We start from the raw sequence: 20604 nt of genomic DNA on the forward strand, positions 1-20604 counted from the left end.
GGGGGAAGAACAGCTCCAGGAGGAGGAAGAGCAGAGACGGGAAGAGCGAGAGGAGAAAAGCCTTCGCCTGCAGCAGCGAGACCGGCAATACCGCGAGGAGGAGGAGCTAGGACCTCAGGAGAGGGACGGACAATATCCTGAGACCGAGGAGTTCCAAGAACAGGAGAGTGACCTGCCGTTCCGTGAGGAAACCCAGAGCCGAAGTCTGAAATGGCAGCGGCACCCCCACCAGGAAGATGAAGCACGGAACAGAAGGCTTTACTCCAAACGTAGGGAGGGTGCACAGAGAGACTGGGAGCAAGAAGATTCTCAAGTCCGAGACGGGCTCGCGGGAGAGAATGACGACGAGTACGGTCGTGGAGATCTGGACAGACCATTCAGGAACGAGAAATCCCGTCGGCTACAGGACAGACAGCTCTATCAGGACGAGCAAGAAGAGCGGAGGTACAGGCAGGAGCGAGAGGAGGAGAAGCAACGTCTCCAGGAAAGAGGAAGGATCTTCCAGGAAGAAGAACAAGGGCTCCGACAAGAAGGAGAGCAAGAAAGGAGACGCCGCCAGGAGCAAGGCGGGAAATTCTTGGATGAAGAACGGTTGTACCCAGAGGAACGAGAGGAATATGAAGAAACGAAAAGACTTCGTCAGAGCGGAGACAGGAAGTTCCGTGAGGAGCAGGAGTTTCGCAGACAGGACCAAGAGAGAAGGAAAAGAGTCCTCCAGGCCCGAGACAGACAACTCCAGGAGGAAGAGGAATTCTACCCTCAGGAGCGAGACAGACAATACCGTAAGGAACGGCGCTCCCAGGAAGCCCGGGACAGGCAATTTCGGGAGGAAGAGAGCGTGCTCCGTCAGCAACGAGAGGAACAGAGACGCGGGCAGGAACCAGACAGAGAACTCCGAGAGCAAGAACAAGAGCAAAGCCTCCATCAAGCGGTGGAAGAAGAAAGGAGACGCCGTCTAGAACAAGACAGGAAATTCCGTGAGGCAGAACAGCTTTACAGAGAGGAGCGGGAGCAAAGACGTCGCCAGGAGCCAGCCAGGAGATTCCGTGAGGAAGAACAGCTCCTCCGGCAGGAAGAGGAGGAAGAGCAGAGGCGCCGTCAGGAGCGGGACAGGAAATTTCGTGAGGAGGAGCAGCTCCGCAGACAGGAGCTAGAGCAGGAGCTAGAACAGGAGCAGAGGCGCCAGGAACGGGAGAGGAAATTCCGTGACGAGCAGCTCCGCAGACAGGAGCTAGAACAGGAGCTAGAACAGGAGCAGAGGCGCCAGGAGCGGGACAGGAAATTCCGCGACGAGCAGTTCCGCAGACAAGAGCTAGAACAGGAGCAGAGGCGCCAGGAACGGGAGAGGAAATTCCGTGAGGAGGAGCAGCTCCGCAGACAGGAGATAGAGCAGGAGCTAGAACAGGAGCAGAGGCGCCAGGAACGGGAGAGGAAATTCCGCGACGAGCAGTTCCGCAGACAAGAGCCAGAGCAGGAGCAGAGGCGCCAGGAACGGGAGAGGAAATTCCGTGACGAGCAGCTCCGCAGACAAGAGCCAGAGCAGGAGCTAGAACAGGAGCAGAGGCGCCAAGAGCGGGACAGGAAATTCCGTGACGAGCAGCTCCGCAGACAAGAGCCAGAGCAGGAGCAGAGGCGCCGTCAGGAGCGGGAGAGGAAATTCCGTGACGAGGAGCAGCTCCGCAGACAGGAGCTAGAACAGGAGCAGAGGCGCCAGGAGCGAGAGAGGAAATTTCGCGACGAGCAGCAGCGCAAACAGGAGCTAGAAGGGCAGCGGTACCGTCAAGAGTTCGACTCGCAAACGCGCGGCCAGCTCCGAGACAGGCAGTCCAGGGAGGAAGACAAGAGTCGTAGGCAGGCCCAGGAATTTAGCTCACGTCAAATTTCTAAACCAATTGTCCGTTCCAGCCCACTGTATGAATATATTCAAGAGCAAAGTTCCCAATATCGACCATAGGAGAAGCTGTCAAAGTCCTATCACTTACCAGAGTTTAGACAACAGGACATGGAAACACCGTGTACCAAGTAATTGATCAAGCACAAGTTCTTTTTGGTTATGGGAAAACTCTTTTCTGTCAAAATAATGGGAGGAGGTTTCTCTCCCCCCAAAAAAACCACCCTTTAAACTATCTTTTTTTCTTTCTTCAGTCTTTCTTGTAGCTCTTTGCTACAGAATGACTTCATTCATTGATGCAGATGTGGTGCTCATTAAGAAACAATATTTTGGTTTAATGAACTTTGGGGGGCACTAGCCTGATCATCGGTTGTCAGAGCTAACACAAGAATCAAGATCTTCGGTTCCTCCCTGGATGACACGATTGGGCTTGAAGAGATGCCAATTTCCAAAGCTCCTGCAAGTGAGATTTCTCTGAAACAAACAAAATTCGACTTTACGTCAACCCAGATGCCATCTTGGGTGACAGTCACCCCCAATGTAGCCCTAAGGCTTCATTGCAATTTTGTAACTATATAGCCTCAAGGAGGCTGTTTTAGACAGTCCACTTGTGAAGGCAGCCCATAATTGGAATAAATGTTTAAAATATGAGGTTAACCTGAACTCTGATAATTTAAGAACTAAGAAGACTTGGATTTAGGACTCTTCCTCCAAAAAATAATAATCATAGTAATAATAATAATAATAATCATAATAGCCAGAAGACTACAAGCAAGCTCATGAAGCAAAATCAGTGTTTCTTTAAAAGCTCCACAACTCAAAAAAAAATTTTTTTTAATTAAAAGTAGATATCTAGTATAGTCTATAGTACTTAGTTCTTTCCCCTAGTCCTTGATGGGGTTGTAGATCTTTGCACCTCTGCGAATTTCAGCTGGATATGAAACCAACTCAGAAAATTCTGAAGATCTGCCTTAGTGATTGGTACCTGGAACCTGCCAGAGTTATTGAGAGGTAGTGTGTTGGGAAAGGCAAATGTGTAGTGGAAAATGTGTGGATGACTGTGCAGGTACCCTTAGGCCCTAGGACAAGACCCATCAACCCATAACCCTTTGAGGCTAATTGATACTATCTTGGGGACATTCTTGTTGAAATAATTGGACTATGGAAATCAATTAATAAATGGTTGGCAATTATTTACTTTTTTCCTGTTTCATCTCTTCGTCTTCACAGCACAAGGACTGGAAATTAACATAAACATTCCACACACATACATTCCCAAATCACTAAGCTTTTATTATATTTGGCAAGATGTTAGGAACTTTTTTTTCATAAGAAATGCAAAAGAAACTACCCGAAGAAGTGTTCTGGTCAGGCCAGACTGTCATGGACAGCCAAAATTAAGTTTGCAGCATGAGAAAGCAATCACATCTTTCCCACATGTACAAAAGTGAGCAACAACCAAAAAAGTTTCATTTCTTCACATTTACCAAGTTTTTTTTAATGATCAAAAGCAAAAACAATGTAATGTTTTGTTTTTTGCATCTGTTCACTGTGAACTAAACTTGATATGGTTCCAGGACTGGTGCCTTCAGCCTCAACTGGCTGAATGAGTGTCTGTCATATGCAATCACAGATGCATATTGATAGAAGACTATATTATGATATGATCAAAATTGCATTGTAGTTGTGTTCATTTAGAGGGAAATGGAAACTTTACCTGTGAGTTCATTGCTACAGGGAACTTTGGGGTCTGGAAACACCCGCTACCAATGCAGGTTGGCATCTTTTCTGCAATTTATAGTCTTAATAACTTGCCCTGGGTCTCATAGCCACCAAGTGTCAGAGAAAGGATTTAAACTGAGATCTTTCTGGTTCCCAGGCCAGATCTCTCTATCCACTACACTCAGATGCCTCTCTTAAATATGTTATTTAAATGAATACGTTAAAAGTTTTCACTGAGGATCACTAAAGGCTATATGTTTCTCACTTCTGGACTAGGCACTTCATCTTAGAACATAAAAGTGAAACACATGTCCAAAGAGCTTTTTTAACCCACCATTTTCCTTCCCAACCCATTTATCTGTGTAAAATTAACCTTTCCTTAGTTTCATAAGCTGGGCTTTCCAACTAACTATTCTGTATGCTTTCTTGGAGCCTCTATATTCTTATTCACCACAGCTTGACTCAGCTTCTTTCTTGTCCTGTATTCCTAATGTCATTGCTGTGATGCTTATTGGTACCTGGCTAAAAGTTTAATAATTCTTTTTTGTTTCCTTTTTGTTTTTTAATTATTTTGAATTATCAACAATCCCATCCATAAGCTTTTGAGTTTTAAATGTTTCTCCCCCTCCCTCCCCACCTCCTTCCCCAAGATGGTGAACAATCTGATATAGGCTATACATATACATTCCTATTAAACATATTTTTACATTAGTGATGTTGTAAGAATCAGAACCAGTAGGAGGAACCACCAGAAAGAGGAAACAAAACACAGCAGAAGAAAAAATAGCAAATAGTATGCTTCGATCTGCATTCAAACTCCATAGTTCTTTCTTTGGATATGGATAGTATTTTCTATCATGAGACTTTTGGAAATGCCTTAAATCCTTGCATTGCTGAGAAGAGCTAAGTCTATCAAAGTTTGTCATCATACAACATGACTGTAACTGTGTACAATGTTCTCCTGGTTCTGCTCATTTCACCCAGCATCAGACCATACAAGTCTTTCCAGGTTTTTCTGAAGTCAGCCTGTTCATCATTTCCTATAGCACAATAGTATTTCATCACATTCATATACCACAACTTGCTCAGCCATTCCCCACTTGATAGGCATCCTCTCAATTTCCAATTCTTTGCTACCACAAAAAGAGCTGCTATGAATATTTTGGTACATGTGGGTCCTTTTTCAATTTGTATGGTTTCTTTGGGATGTAGCCCTAGAAGCCATTGCTGGGTCAAAGAGTATGCACATTTTTATAGCCCCTTGGGCATAGTTTCAAATTGCTCTCCAAAATGGTTGGATCATTTCACAACTCCACCAACAATGCATTAGTGTTCCAATTTTCCCACATCTTCTCCAACATTTATCGTTTTCCTGTTTTGTCATGTTGTCCAATCTGATAGGTGTGAGGTGGTACTTCAGAGTTGTTTTGATTTGCTCTTCTCTAATCAATAGTGATTTAGAGCATTTTTTCATATGACTACAGATGGCTTTAATTTCTTCATCTGACAACTGCCTGTTCATATCCTTTGACAATTTATCAATTGGGGAATGACTTGTATTCTTTTATAAATTTGACTTAATTCTCTACATGTTTTAGAAATGAGGCCCTTATCAGAGAGACTGGTTGTAAAAATTCTTTCCCAATTTTCTACTTTCCTTCTAATCTTGGTTGCATTGGCTTTGTGGAAAAAAAAGTTTAATATATTTCTAAATATTTGGCTCCTCAATCAGTGGCAAGGAAATGATTAAAAGGCACTTTTCTAGGGTTGTCAGTTTCCCTACTGATTTAAACAATGATCACTGGAGCAAATGGCATTCTAAGCAAGCATAGTGTTTTTTAGAGCATTTAATAATGATGATGATGAGAGTAATAGCAGTAATAACAGCTAGCATTCATATAGTACTTTAAGATTTACAAAGCACTTTACATGTTATTTCATTTGATCCTCACAACAACCCTGAGGTGGATGTTTTTATTATCCCCATTTTACAGGTAAGGAAACTGAGGCTGAGAGAGAGTGTGACTTGCCCAAGGTCAACAGCTAATAACCATCTGAGGCAGGATTCAAACACAGATCTTCTTTGACTCCAAGTCCAACTCTCCATTGAGCCACCTGTTAGTAAATGTATTTGATAATAGTGCATCAGGTGTTTGGTATACCGGTAGAGCCAAGATGTTGATATCGTAATAGTGTCAAATAGTTTGAGTTGAGAAAAGCAGGATACTCCAAAGCTACAGACATTAAGCATTTTAATACCAATGCAAACAAGGAAACTAGGCATAGCTCACATATCCACCAAGAACATCAGTCTTTGAGCATTGCCTTTTTTAAACTGAGGAGACAATGTAGAATCAATGCAGAAAAGTCAGAAGATCTAGTTTCAGATTCTGCCTAAACTACTTACTTATGTGTATGTCCTTAGGCAAGTTACTCTTACCACTCTGGGCCATTTTTTACTAATTGATAAAACAAAAAGGTGGACTAGGTGGTCTCTGAGAGCCCTGATAACTAAATTCTATGACCTTTTCCTCCAGGGGACACTTAGACTTGCTTAGTCTCTTGCTGCTCCAGGTTAATGTAATTGATTGGCAGAGTCTGAGACCTCCCACAGAAATGACCTTTCTTCTGTTGCTAGCTAATATTTGACCTTGGACAAGTTATTTCATTTCTCTGGGCCTCAGTTTCCTCATCTATAAAATGAAATAGTTGGAAGAGGTCCTTTCCAGCTCTAAATCTATGAACCTATTATCTGGAAATCATGCCTTTTTCTTAAGCTTTCTAACTGAGAAATTGATTCCCCTAACCTTAGGTATTGTTGTTGTTCAGTTGTGTCCGACTCTTTGTGACCCCATTTTGGGGTTTTCTTGGCAAAGATACTGGAATGGTTTGCCATTTCCTTCTCCAGTTCATTTTATAGATGGGGAGGCAAAAAAAGTTAAGTGACTTGCCCAGGGTTACATAGTCAGTAAGTGTCTGGGGCCAAATTTGAATTCAGGTCTTCCTGACTCCAGACTTGCTGCTCTATCCATTATGCCACCTAGCTGCCCATGTTCTTAAGTAGTATGGAGTTGAAAAATTCTTCTACATCTAGGACTCCCCTGGTCCCTCTCAAATGGGCATTTTTTCAGGGCAGCTGGGTAGTGCAGAGGATAGAGCCCAGCCCCGGAGTCAGGAGGTCCTGAATTCAAATCTGGGCATAGGCACATAACACTCACTAGCTGTGTGACTCTAGACAAGTTACTTAACTCCAATTGCCTCATCAAAAAAGAAAGAAAAAAATGGGCATTTTTCTGAGAATGTTCTTATAGCACCCTGGCATGCTTCTTAAGTATGTGCTTGCCAGCTTATTCCCAACTTGGCACAGCTAAAAAAAAAAACAATCAAAGCATTTATTTCAGTCTTCTTGTAACACTTTATTAGCAGAGGAGTCAACTTCCAAAGAGTAATTCATCACAATTAAAATAACATAGTAAAAAACATGTGTCATCCAGTTCATGCCCTCTGGGTTGTCCTTTGAGGGTGCTGGCATGAGAATCAAAGACCAGCCCTACTGATTCTTCTGGTGAACAATGTGAACGTGAGCCAGGAATGATTTGGTAACTAGCAACTTAACTGTAAATTAAGAGTTCTGTAAACTCCATTTTCCATGGTTGGAATGTGGGTTATGTAATGTAAATGGAGAGGTTGATCTGGGCACAGTATGAATTCATTTGCTGACAAGTCTGTGTAGTTGATTGTAATAATGCTACATATTATTCTGTGCAAGAATAAAACCAATTTGCTACAGGTGGAACCCCTAATTTAGATCCAGTGGTCTCCTTTACCCATTTATATAAAGTCTCTGCTCAAAGACAGTTATCTTTCAGATATCTGCCTCAAGTTTCTAATTCAGAAAAAGACCTACCCTCATACAGTCATAACTTCCAAAGTTCTTCATTAACCATTTAGGCAACTGAGACAAATTAGAAGCCTGAGAGACAGAGTTTCTGGGTAATTTGTAGTTAATTTATTAACTTGACTAGCTGATAATCAATAAATTGATGGTCAGTGGTTTCTCTCAGTAACCAAAGACAAAACCACGGAGATGCCTGAATGCTTAAATACCTTTGGAAAAAGAAGTACCTCCTGACTGGTGAAAATCAACCCTAATTGGTGAACAAGTAATGAGGGAGTAGAAAAATTAAAGAGGAGGTGGGCTAAAAGCCTTCAGCTCCTCCTACTGAGAACAACTCAGCCACTGGACAAAGGAATCCATCTCTACCCAGATCACTCTGGTTGATTTTCAACTTCATGAGCTGAGTTCCCTTAGACTGCAAAGGAGGGGTGCAAGGACATGGGCTTAACGCTTTAGGGTTGGAATGCTCCTAAATTAAATTCTTTAGATCACTCTAAACAGAAGTAAGGTCCCCTAGTTGGGTGGGGTCTGCCCAGCATCACAGAGCATGTACGCAGAAGATTTAGCCAATCTCATCTATCAGCCTTGTCCTTCAGAGACTGGCTGAATGACTTACAGGGACTGTTCCTGAATGAGGAAATAGAAAGGAAAAACCTCAATCCTAATTTAATAATTGGTTGTTAATATAATAGAAAAATAATCACTTCTCTCACAACAAACAAAAGTGGAGGGAGGACAGAAGGAAGGAAAACAAAGACCCCTTTGATGACTCTGATTGTCAGAACACAGGTCCAATTACAAGTTACCCTCTACCCAACCTACCCTGGCTCTCCCTCAACCAACATTCAAATTCCTCTCCAGTACTCCCTTAAATTAATCTGGGTTTATGCCTTTAGGGAAAAGATTGGAGCCCTACCACACTTTCTGTGACACTAGCTCAACCACAGACCATTATCTTTAGGTATAGATACCCTAAAAACCATAATCCTACAATATGTTACAAGAAACACATTTGAAGCAGAGAGATACACAGAGTAAAGGTAAAAGGCTGGAATTGAATATATTATGCTTCAGCTGAAGTAAAAAAGCAGTGGTAGCAATCCTCATTTTAGACAAAGCAATAGCAAAAAATAGATCTAATTCAATGAGACAAGAAAGAAAACTATATCTTGCTAAAAGGTACCACAGAAGATGAAATAATATCAATACTAAACATATATGCACCAAGTGGTATAGCATCCAGATTCTTAGAAGAGAAATTAAGTGAGTTGCAGGAAGAAATATATGGCAAAACTATGCTAGTAGGGGACCTCAACCTCCCCCTATCAAAATTAGATAAATCTAACCATAAAAAAGTATAGGTACCCTGTTAATTGAACTTCACTGATATATTCGTCTTCAGTTTTTGGAGAGAAGGAATAGAAAATAAAGTGTTCAGGAGGCAGGTGACTTGGTTCCAAATATGACCAAAAGTCAATGGTTGACCTCTATGTGGAACCCTGGCAGTGTGACTTCTCACTTCCTATTTTGATATCCATTCATCATAATAGTAATTATCCAACACTGCCAACATATGTTCAGCATAAGAGTAATTATGAGTTTTCTCAGAAAGGGCACAAGACTGTGATCTGGGACAGATCCTCATCTACGTAATGAATAATAAGTAGATGTTCTATTTGCTATTAAGAAGCTGACAAAGACCAAAATCCAAAGGTGGAGTTCTGGGTTCTGTCTTCCCTATTTCTATTCCCTCCAGGATCCTAGTGAAACTCTGATTCTGCTGGCTCAAAGAAACCCTCAATTCTCTTTCATTGGGCCACTTCCTTGTTCAAGGACCCTTAAAATGCCTCTTAATTTAATAATACATTTATATAGCACTTTAAGGTCTGCAAAAGGTTTTACATGTATCCTCTCATTTGATCCTAACAACAACCCTAAGAGGTGGGTACTATTATTTATCTCCATTTTGATAAATGATGAGGAAACTGAGACAGAGAAAAATTGTTACTTGCTTGAGGTCATACAGATAGTATGCATCTGAGGCAAGATTTGAAATCAGGTCTTCCTAACTTTGAATCTAGCACTCTCACTCACTGAGACATCTAGCTCCTTCTAATAATAATAGCTACTACATATATATATATATATATATATATATATACACACACACACATATACATATATGTGTGTACATACATATATAAAAATATATGCACATATATAAAATATATATTATTTTATACAAACACCAGCTACATACTTATGAATATATATTCATAATTGTGTATGAGTATATATGCATATCAGAATATATACTATATATACATATCCATACCTATTTTTAAGATTTGCAAAGCACTTTACATGGGATCTCCTTTGATCCTCATAATAGCCCTTCAAGATAGGTGCTATTATTATCCCCACTTTACACTTGGGAATTTAAGAAATTTTAAGTTATCAGTCCAGAAAAATAAGCTCATTTACCTGCTATTAACATCAGGACATGGCACATGGCTGTCAAAGAAAGTGAGCTTCCCCGACGTGCAATCACCCTTCTCACTGAGCCAGCAGATACCCACTGATAGACAAAGCCTTTTAACTCCCCTGATGTGAACTAAACATCAGACCTCTTTCTCAAGGTTACTGAGTGAGAATTGATGCTCTTTGAAAACAAACCTATGATCTTAAATAAAGAACTTCATGTGAACTGGAAGACTAATGGAACTTTGTTTTAAATGCTGCTATGCCTGGGAAGCCTGGGACAGGCTCCCTCTCCCATTTCACTAAGGGTGCAATCTACTCTGGACCTACCCATATAGTCCAGACTGGACTCACTCCTGAGGAAGCTTGTATTCTAATGAAAGGGCTTCAGCTCCTTTTTATCACACTTTAGTTTGTGGAAACCCCCATCCTGGAGTCCCAGAGAAGAACTATTTTAATTTGGATTTTGGTACATGTCTAGAGTTTCCTTAAACAGGGGGAGTAGAAAGGCACTCAATGTACAAAGAGAATCAGTTATAGGATAGAAAAACACAAAAGAAACACTAAAAGACACAGGAGATTCACCATTTACATTGACAAGACTTAAGCAATCAAGGACTTGAAACTACTGTTACAATCTGCTGGTAAACCCATTATGTAGTTTGCAGGACTGCTGATTATACATTTTATATTTCCCCTCTGTTCCGCACTGTCTCCCTCAAAGTCTAATCTTCCAGCAAGTCAGGCCTTTTCTGGTCAGTGGTAGCCTGTCCAATTCAGGAATTTCCCCTACTACCAGTCAACTCCACCTAACGGTCCCAGAACCTCTTATCCTCTTGAACTTACAAGGTCCTCTCTAAGCCTGGACACATTCACCTCAAAATCAATGTTTGGTCACTATTTCAGGCCAGACCTGACTCAGACTGGTCAGGTAATTCAGATTTAAAATTGGAATGAAATAAGACACTCAGAGACCACCTAATACTTAACCAAAGGCTGTCCACTCTTAGCCATAGCATGGAAAGGATACTCAGTAAGTATCCTTAGCTATTGTATGGTAAGAATATTCAACAACTAGCACTGGTTAAGATAGACTAAGCATCCCATATCTCCATATAGAAATGTGTCTGATCAGCAGGGTATGGTGACTTACACAGCAGTGCCCAAACCTATGCCTTATACTCTAGTGCGAGTTAATTCTAGATACCGTTCATAGTAATAACAAACATAATAACAATCCACATTTATGTGGTACTTTATGGCTTATAAATCACTTTCCTCACAATGCCACTTGCCCACTACCAGACCCTACTTAATGACATTGTATCTCTGACACCCACCAGTTGCCTACCATAGGATCTCCCTAATGCTAATTCCCTGACATTTTCAAATTCTACCAGTAGCCAAACTCCCCTAACAGCCTGCCTATCTGTACAGATCTACTCCTAGTAGATAGCATCATCCCAGATTGCCTGGTCCACCCCAGTGAGTTTTGCCTAGTCTCTGGATCGTGAGCACCCTTGAGCTGACCCATCCAGTCATTCAAACTCCAATACTGACCTAGATTATTCATTGTCCCAGTATATAGCATGGTCATTTCCACAGTCACATCTTTGCTTATGTACTTCTCCTCATCTGGAAGACCCTATTCCCTCCAAATTTTGCCTGCCACATTATTTTTCCTTTGCTTTTTCCACAGTGCTACAACCATATCTGCAAATATTTAATTGATCATTTCTTATTGTATTGCAGAACAAAAGTAGTAGTCAATAAATAAAAAAATGCAACACAATATCTTCTGTAATACAAGATATATGTATATGTATACATATATGTATATGTATGTAAATTTACATATTTTTTTCTTCTGTAGTTGACTAGAGCCCTCCTCTAATCATGGAGGTCACCCTAGGTTCTCAAGAACTGTACCAGAAAAGCATGATCTCTGGAAGGTCCAAGAAAGAAAAAAAATGGATTAAGAATGGACCTAATGACAGAGTGCATGTCTATTGAATTTAATTGAATTTGACAAGCATTTATTAAGCTCCTACTATGTGTTAGGCACTAGAAGAACAAAGACAAAACAAAACAGTCCTTGTCCTTGAAAAGTTTACAATATACTAGAAGATAACAACATGTGATCAGATACAAAAACTTTAAATATATACAAAGAAATACCAAGAAATTTCTGTTGGGGAGATAGCACTAATTACTGGAGAAAGGAGTGGGGCATGTATCAGGAAGAGCCTCAAGTTGAATGTAACAGTCGGTCTAGTTATTAACAATCAAGTTACTAATTGATATAGTTATTGATATAACTATTGTCTTAGTTATCAGTAGCTATACTGAGTTATTAGTATAGTTAATAACAATTGGTATGGTTATTAATAATCTTGTGGATGACTTAAAGATAGCTAAGGATTCCAAGAGGCAGAGGTAAGGAGGGAAAGCACGTGATCCCTTAGGGGATAACTTGTGCAAAGAGATACAGACTAGCAAGTTGGTCATTTTGGTGGGAAAGTAATGAGTCTGGAAAGAGTTATCAGAGCCTGATTGGGAAGAGTTAAATGTCAGAGAAATGTGTATTTTGTCCTGGAGGCAATAGGGGGCCACAGCTAAAGCTTCTTGAGTCAAACTATTTTTTGGTTAAGCAGTGGGGTTAAGTGACTTGCTCAGGATCACACAGCAAGTAAGTGTTATGTGTCTGAGGCCAGATTTGAACTCAGATCCTCCTGAATCCAGGGCCGGTGCTCTATCCACTGAGCCACCTAGCTGCCCTAAGTCAAACTGTTTTAGAGCCACTACTGGTTATCTACTTTGCTGCCTTCATTTTTCAGAAGAAAAAGCTGAGGCCAATAAAGATTAAAGGGTTTACCCAAGGTCACCCAGCTAACGAATAATAAAACTGCATGTGCAGTCCCACACCTCCTGATTCCTAGCTCCAATGCTATTTTTCCTAGAATATATTGCCTTCCTTTGAACCAGAACATAGCAATAAAGGTTGTTGTTGCTTGTCCTTCATTCTTGAAAAGGACCATGACATCAAGAAGATGATACCATGGCTTGCATGTGAATTGGATTTAAATGAGGGAGGACTGTGCAAGGTCACCAGCCTCACTTAATCATCCAGAGCCATCCAGGTCCATTGGCAAGATATAGATCAGGATGACTAGAGATGGCCCCAGTCATAAAGATACCATATACTGGCCATACAAATGGGTCCAGTGTACTACAGAACATATAAATACAGTTCTACCATATCATAAATGTGACCTATCTAAAATGAAGATTCTTGGCATGGATATTAATGATCTTATTAATGTTCATTCAAGAGCACTGGCCTGGGAGACAGGAGACCTGGGTTCTAGTCCCAGCTCTGCCACTAGCTAGTTGTGTGAACATGAGCAAATCATTTTATTCGTTTGGCCCTTAGTTTCCTCATCTGCAAATGGCAGGGAGGGGAGAGATTTTAAGCTAAATCATCTTAAAAGTCTTTCAGCTGGAAGATATTATGATTCTGTGGCTTCATTAGCAGATAGTTTGTTTGCCTTCTCCTAATTAAGAAATGCTTTTGAGCAGAAATGTAAACAGTAATTTTCCCTCTGGGGCAAGTGGCATAAAAGGTGCCCTTAATTCAATTAAGCTGGAGGGGGGAAGGGAGGGAGAAGACAAGGAAGGGCGATGGGAAGCACAGTAGGGGAGACTTGGGGACTGGTACTGGGGGAATCAAAGACCTGGGAAAGGAGGAAGTCCAGGGAAGAATTTACCTAGAGTCTGGCCACTGGGGGGAGGAAGCACACCATCTGGTAGCCTCCTATTTGAATTATTATCCTTGCTAATGATTCTAAGCTCAGATGTTTCTACATTGCTAAAGGACTTGGTACATCAGTCTTCAGAGCCTGAAAACCTAGGTTCACATATTGCCTCTGACACTACTTTTAAGACCTCAGGCAAGACATTTAATGTCTCTCATCCTCAATGTCCTTATCTTCAAGATGAAGTGGATGGACTAGATGACCTCCAAGATTCCTTCCAATCTTAAAGCTATGATCCTAAGATGGCAAGTACTGTGAGTGACTTCTAGGCTTCAAGGCCCTGACCACCTCCTAGTTATGGCTCTGCTTTAGAAGACAACTGAGATAGCTGTTCAAGGAAATTTGAACTTGTGCTACCTTTTCTCTTGACAAATTGTACTATTTCCTTCAGAGTCACTCCTTGGACATTCTTTTTAAAAAAATAGCCATTTAGACAGCTTCACATTTCAAGGCATAAGTGAGGACTTTAGTTGTGATGATTTGAGGAACAACAGTTTCTTCTTTGGATCTTTCTTTTAAAATCTCCATTTCATTGTTTTCTCCCAATCCCATTAGACCACCATCAAGAACATCCTGGAAGGGGAAAAGTCAGGAGAAGTTTAAATTCCAGAAAATTCTATCACTACCCATAGCTTTTTATTTTTCTGCACTTAGTATTTTCTTTGTTTTCCAGTTACATGTTAAGATAGTTTTGAACAGTCATTCTGTAAGATTGAGTTCCAAATTTCTCTCCATCCCTCCCTTCCCTCCCCCTTCCCCAAGAGAGCAAGCAATCTGATATAGTCTATAGATATACAATTATACTACACATATTTCCACATTAGTCATATTGTGAAAGAAGAATCAGAATAAAAGGGGAAAACCACAAGAAAGAAAACACAAACAAAAACAACAAAAAAGTGAAAATAGCATCTTTGATCTGCATTCAGACTCCATAGTTCTTTCTCTGGATGTGGATAGCATTTTCCATCATGAGTCTCTTAGAATTGTCTTAAATCATTGTATTGCTGAGAAGATCTAAGTCTACCATAGTTGATCATCACACAACGTTGCTGTTACTGTGTGCAATGTTCTGGTTCTGCTCACTGCACTCAGCATCAGTTCATGTAAATCCTTCCAGGTTTTTCTGAGATCTGCCTGTTCACCATTCTTTATAGAACAGTAGTATTCTATTACAACTATATACCGCAACTTGTTCAGCCATTCTCCAATGGACGGGCATCCCCTCAGTTTCCAATTCTGTGCCACCACAAAAAGAGCTACTATAAAAATTTTTGTACATGTTGGTCCTTTTCCCTTTTTTATGATCTCTTTGGGATACGGACATAGTAGTGGTATTGCCAGATCAAAGGGTATACATAGTTTTATAGCCCTTTGGACATAGTTCCAAACTGCTCTCCAGAATGGTTGGATCAGTTCACAACTCCACCAACAATGCATTAGTGTTCCAATTTTCCCACATCTTCTCCAACATTTATTATTTTCCTTTTCTTTCATATTAGCCAATCTGATAGGTGTGAGGTAGTACCTCAGAATTATTTTAATTTGCATTTCTCTAATCAACAATGATTTAGAGCATTTTTTCATATGACTATAGATAGCTTTAACTTCTTCATCTAAAAACTTCTTGTTCATATCCTTTGACCATTTGTCAATTTGGGGAATGATTTGTATTCTTATAAATTTGATTCGGTTCCCCATATATTTTAGAAATGAAGCCTCTATCAGAAACACTGGCATAGATATTTATTTTGTAATAAACCACAAGGGAGACAATTTTCAGATTTTGCCAATGGCACAAAAACTCTCAGTTCTATTTCTGGTCCAAGTGGTGTGTATTTGTAGATTGAGTTATATAAGCCTCAGGACATTTTCTTTTAATTTAAAAATAGCTCCTGAAGAATCATCCTTCTTCCCTCTGTCCCTCCCTCACCACTACCTCTCTGAGTCACTGAGCACATGGGACTAAGTGTTCTGGTCATAGGATCATTGGGTTGACAGCCAAAAGGAACCTTGGAGATAAGTGCATGCATGCCTCTCATTTTATATTTAAGAAAACTGAGGTTTAAATGGAAGAAATGACTTTTTCCTATTGCTTTCTTATTTCCCAAGGTCACCCAGCTAGTGTCAAAGAAAGGATTCAAAGTGAAATCTTGAGTCCAGATACAATACTCTTGGAAGGCAGTTTGGTGTGAAGAAGAGAGCATTGGATTTGGAGAAGACCCTGGTTCTGAATTAGAACCTTGGTTCTTCTTCTTACATACTGTATGATTTTGCATTAGCTCAAAAGAAATGTGAGATGCACAAATTTAGAGACATCTTCACTCTAAATATTCATACGAACCATTTGCGCCTGACCTGCGGTAGAGCCTTCCAATTTTTATTGTACTGATCTGATCAGCCACAGTCAGACTTAGTGATGTCACTTTGTTTTCTTTGAGCACCAAGGACAACAACCAATCAACTGCATGACTTTGGGCACACTACTAAACTTCCTTGGACTTCATTTTCCTCAACTGTAACATGAGGTGGTTAGAATAGAGATGGAAGAGAACTCAAAAGTCATCTATACCAACCTCCTACCCTCAGCTGGGTCTGTCCATTACCAAATAGAATCTAAAGTTAAGGCAGTTAATAGGAGTAGTATCAGAAGCTCTGAAGCTAAAGGGAGCCCTCTGTTGGGTTCTAGCTGCCATCACTTTCCCTATTCCCTGGATTCCTCTGATTCTAACTGGTCACCAAGAAGGACTTGGCTTCTTCCTGAATAGCCCCTTCTTTCCCCAAATCCTCCAAAGTTAACACTATCCTCGGATATTTTAAAGCAGGAGTTCTTAACCTTTTATGGTTATGTATCTTTGGCAGTCTGATGAAGTCTATGGATCCCTTCTTAGAATAATATTTGTTGCCTGCATTCATAATTGAAGAAAACAACATAACTTTCAGTGAGAGGTTAGTGAAAATAAAGATAATTTTTTTTTCCTGTCCATGTCTATAGATAACCTGAAATCTGTCCATGGATCCTATGGTGGGGGTCATCCAGCAGGTTAAGATCCCTGTTTTAAAGGAGTTTAAAAGTGGCAAACACTGCAGAGGAAACACGGATAGGTACATAGCTGAACAGATAAAGTTTACTATTTAATCTGGACACAAAGCATCAACAATAAAGATTTAAGCCTTGTGCTTTCTTAGCTCCCTGTTTCCTGCTCCCTGACCTACTTCTGCCGAGTTAGTTCAGCTCTCCATCACTGAGCCTGTGAAGGTGGGCTTCTGCTTCAGCATCACACAAGAACTGGGTTTGGAGCCTCTTTGTCCCAGAACCTACAGCCTCAGAAGTATTACCCATGGGAAAGGCTGTACTTACTCTGTACTATGTCACCACAATATCCTTAGCCTGTTACCAGTAAGCACCCAGGCAGGGGCGAAACCAAAGCTGATACCCCTGTACCTATTCCCAAGAATTTATTAAGCTTCTGCTATGAGCCAGGCATTATGTCTCTGGTCATACAACCAAGGCAAAAACAGATCCTGCTCTTAAGGAACTCAGAGTCTAAAAGGGGAGACAATATGCAATCCATTATGTACAAAGGTATATGCAGGGTAAATTGGAGATGATATTAGAAGGAAGTGACTAAGATTAAGGAAAACTGAGACAGGCTTCTTGAAGAAGGTGGTAACTTTAACTGAGATGTGAAAGTAGCCAGGGGCTCTGGGAGACAGAGATGAGGAAGGAGAAAGTTCCAGGCATGTAGGACAGCCAGTGAAAAATGAATTTAGTTGGGAGTTAGAGTGTTGTGTGAGAGGAACATCAAAAAGGTCAGTGTCACTTGACCCAAGAGTATAGATGGAAGGAAGGAAGAGAAGGAGTCAGGTTATAAAGAGCTTTAAAAGTCAGATAAGGCTATATTTTATTCTGGAGGCAATAGGGAGCCACTGGAATAGATTGAATGGGAGAGAGGGATGATGTGGTCAAACATTTGCTTTTGGAAGCTGAGTGGAAGATTACCTGAAATAGGGATATATTATTCAAGGAGACCAACCAGGCTATAGCAATAGTACAGGCATGAGGTATTGAGGCCTGTACTTCAGTGGTGGTATGTCAGAGGAGAGGAAGGCGGTATATACACAAGATATTATGAAGGGAGAAATGATAAGACTTGGCAACCAATTGGCTGTGGGAGGAGGGGTGTGAGAGAGCATGAGGATTGAAAGTTGATACTTAGGTTTTGAGCCTGGGTCAGTTAGAAGATAGTGATATCCTGTATAGAAAAAAGGAAGTTAGAAAGAGGGGAGGGTTTGGGGAAAAAGATAGTGAGGTCAGTTTTGGACATGTTGAATTTAAGATGTCTGTGGGACATCCAGCTTGATATGTACAGTAAGCAGTTGGAGTCACGAGACTGGACATGAGCAAAGAGATTAGGGCTGGACAAATAGGTCTGAGAAACATCTCCATAGAAATAATAGTTGAATCTATGGTAACCAATAAGATCACCAATTGAAATAGTATAGAGGAAAAAGAGAAGAGGACCCATGACAGACATCTGAGGGACACCCACAATTATCAGGTGCGACCTGAATGAAGAATCGGCAAAGGAGACTGAAAAGGAATAGTCAGGTCAGAGAAGAAGCAGGATAGAGCAATGTTGTGCAAACCAAGAGAGAAGAGAGTACATATTAAAGAGAAGAGGATAAATGCTGCAAAGAAGTCAAAAAGGATGAGGATTGAGAAAAGGTCATTAGGTTTGGCAAATAAAAGTCACTGATAATTTTAGAGAAAGTAGTTCCATTTGAATAATGAAGTTGGAAGTCAAACTGCAGAGTTAAGAAGTGAGTGAGAGGAAGAGAAAGGAAGTGGAGGCACTGTCTGTAGATAGCCTTCTCAAGGAGATTAGTCACAAAAAGGAGGAGAAATATGGGATGATAGCTACTGGGACTGGACCTGGGATGGTAAAGCACTGACACAGTCCACCCTCCAATTCAAGATGTGGAGGCCTCCCTTCTCTGGAACCTGCTGCCATATGTGGAGGCACTAAGTACTAAAACATCTGAGAGAAGCAGCAATGCCCCCCCGCAAAAAAAAAAAAAAAAAACATGGAATATCCAGACACTAGGACTCTTGCTGACAAGACTTGGCATTGGATCAAGTGTGATATAGGTCAAGTCTGACCAGGAATCAAATATACCTTGGGTGTGTATTATCCCCCACTGTTCTGGGATGAGTCTTAGAATATGTAAGTTGCCATGGGGACCTTTGGTTCTGGAGCCTCAGAGATCAGAAGTTGAGTGCCTGGGTCATGTGTAGGGTATCTCCTGAATATATCTCATCTCCTGCCATCTTGGAATGATGCATCAGAACCTGGGAGGATTGTGAGTTCAACTAAGGGACATAATCAACACCTTATTCTTCCTCCAACTCCAAGATCTCTCAGCTTTAAGAATTCTGGGCCCGCTGGGATCAGAGGAAAAGAGAGACCACACCAACTCCATGTTCAATCATTAAAGAATTCTTGAGTGAAGGTACCATTCTAGCTTTGGTCACTCCTCATATCATGGAGGAAAAATTTCAGATGTTGTTCCCCTTATCACCATGCCTCAGAATTAATGTCTGTTGAGAGGAAAATTTCCCTTCTCCCTAGCATCTCTCTCTGTACTCTTATCCCCATTCAACTAAACTTTACTCCTCCACAGTTCATATTTTCTCCACCATCCAATGGAGAACCATCCAGTTCCACTGGAATCTTCACTTGATTGCTAACAAATTTCCCTTTATCCTAGATTTTTTTACTTCACACACTTTTTAAACCACGAAAAACCTGATTCTCCCTAGATCCTACCACTCCCTAGATTCTCCCTACATCCTTAGCTACTGTCTCTATTATTGGGGGTACAGTTTCTCTTGGACCAGGAGAAGGAGTAAGTGTATACCTCATTACTCACTCCCATTTGCCACCCTCATGATCTTCCACTGAAGTCCATTCCATACATCTTTATCACCTAGGCCAATTTCTTGCTGCTATCATCTATCATCCTTCAGGTCATTCTTTCTCCTTTCTCAAGCAGTATCTAAATTATTGCTTTCTTCCCCCATCCTAATTCCTGCATTCATACCTGGAGACTCTAATATGCATATTGATGTCCCCCAAAATCAAGTAATTTCTCTATCAGTAAGTATTTATTAATCTCCCATTATGTGTCAGGCATTATGCTAGCCCCTAGAGATAGAAAGACATAAATGAAATAATCCCTGCCTTAAAGGAACTTAATTCTATACGGGGTTTGGGGAAGTGAAGAGTTGGTCAGGCTACCTTTGACCAATTGATTTTCCTCCCAGTTGGATTAGATCTCAGAGGGGAGAGGTAATATGGTTTTAGTGTGTTAAAAGAAGCCCAAAGACAGTGCCTATTCCCTATTACCCTTTTATGGAGTATGAAGAAGTTTTCCCAATGAAATTGGAGAGCAATGTGCCATTGGCTGGCCAATCTTTCAAGACTGTTCATGCACCTGATGGCCTTCAAAAGGCTAGCTTATCAATCTGGGAGACTTAGTGTTGGTGGAAATAGCTCCAAGGAATATGACCCCTGGCAGCAGAGAGGAGAGCCAACTATGGATTAAAGAGAGAATTAACTCTAGCAGCTTAAAGTCAAACTGTATAGAGGAGCAGGCTCAGTGAGTCCACTTGAGTTAGCTGTACAGGAGAGATGCTATAATCCAAGGGAGAGCAGCATGAGGACACCATAAGGGGGAGAAAAGGACACTGGGGTCCTTCAGTGCTGGAGATGTGAGTTTCCTTGGACACATGT

The 20604-nt window shown here is 40.9% G+C and overlaps 1 protein-coding gene across 1 annotated transcript in view; it reads left to right on the forward strand.

The window, feature by feature from the left end:
- LOC114043208 (trichohyalin-like) overlaps window positions 1-3084 on the forward strand; it is an 8799-nt gene extending 5715 nt beyond the window's left edge. The window contains 1 exon segment of the mRNA XM_027862239.1: window positions 1-3084. This exon segment is cut by the window's left edge and continues 5 nt beyond it. Within this exon segment, the coding sequence (XP_027718040.1) occupies window positions 1-1954 (1954 nt within the window). The 3' untranslated portion in view covers window positions 1955-3084.
- Window positions 3085-20604: the final 17520 nt, after the last annotated feature.

This window comes from Vombatus ursinus, unplaced genomic scaffold (genome assembly GCF_900497805.2).
Source record: "Vombatus ursinus unplaced genomic scaffold, bare-nosed wombat genome assembly UNPS02014768.1, whole genome shotgun sequence".
Taxonomy (NCBI): domain Eukaryota; kingdom Metazoa; phylum Chordata; class Mammalia; order Diprotodontia; family Vombatidae; genus Vombatus; species Vombatus ursinus.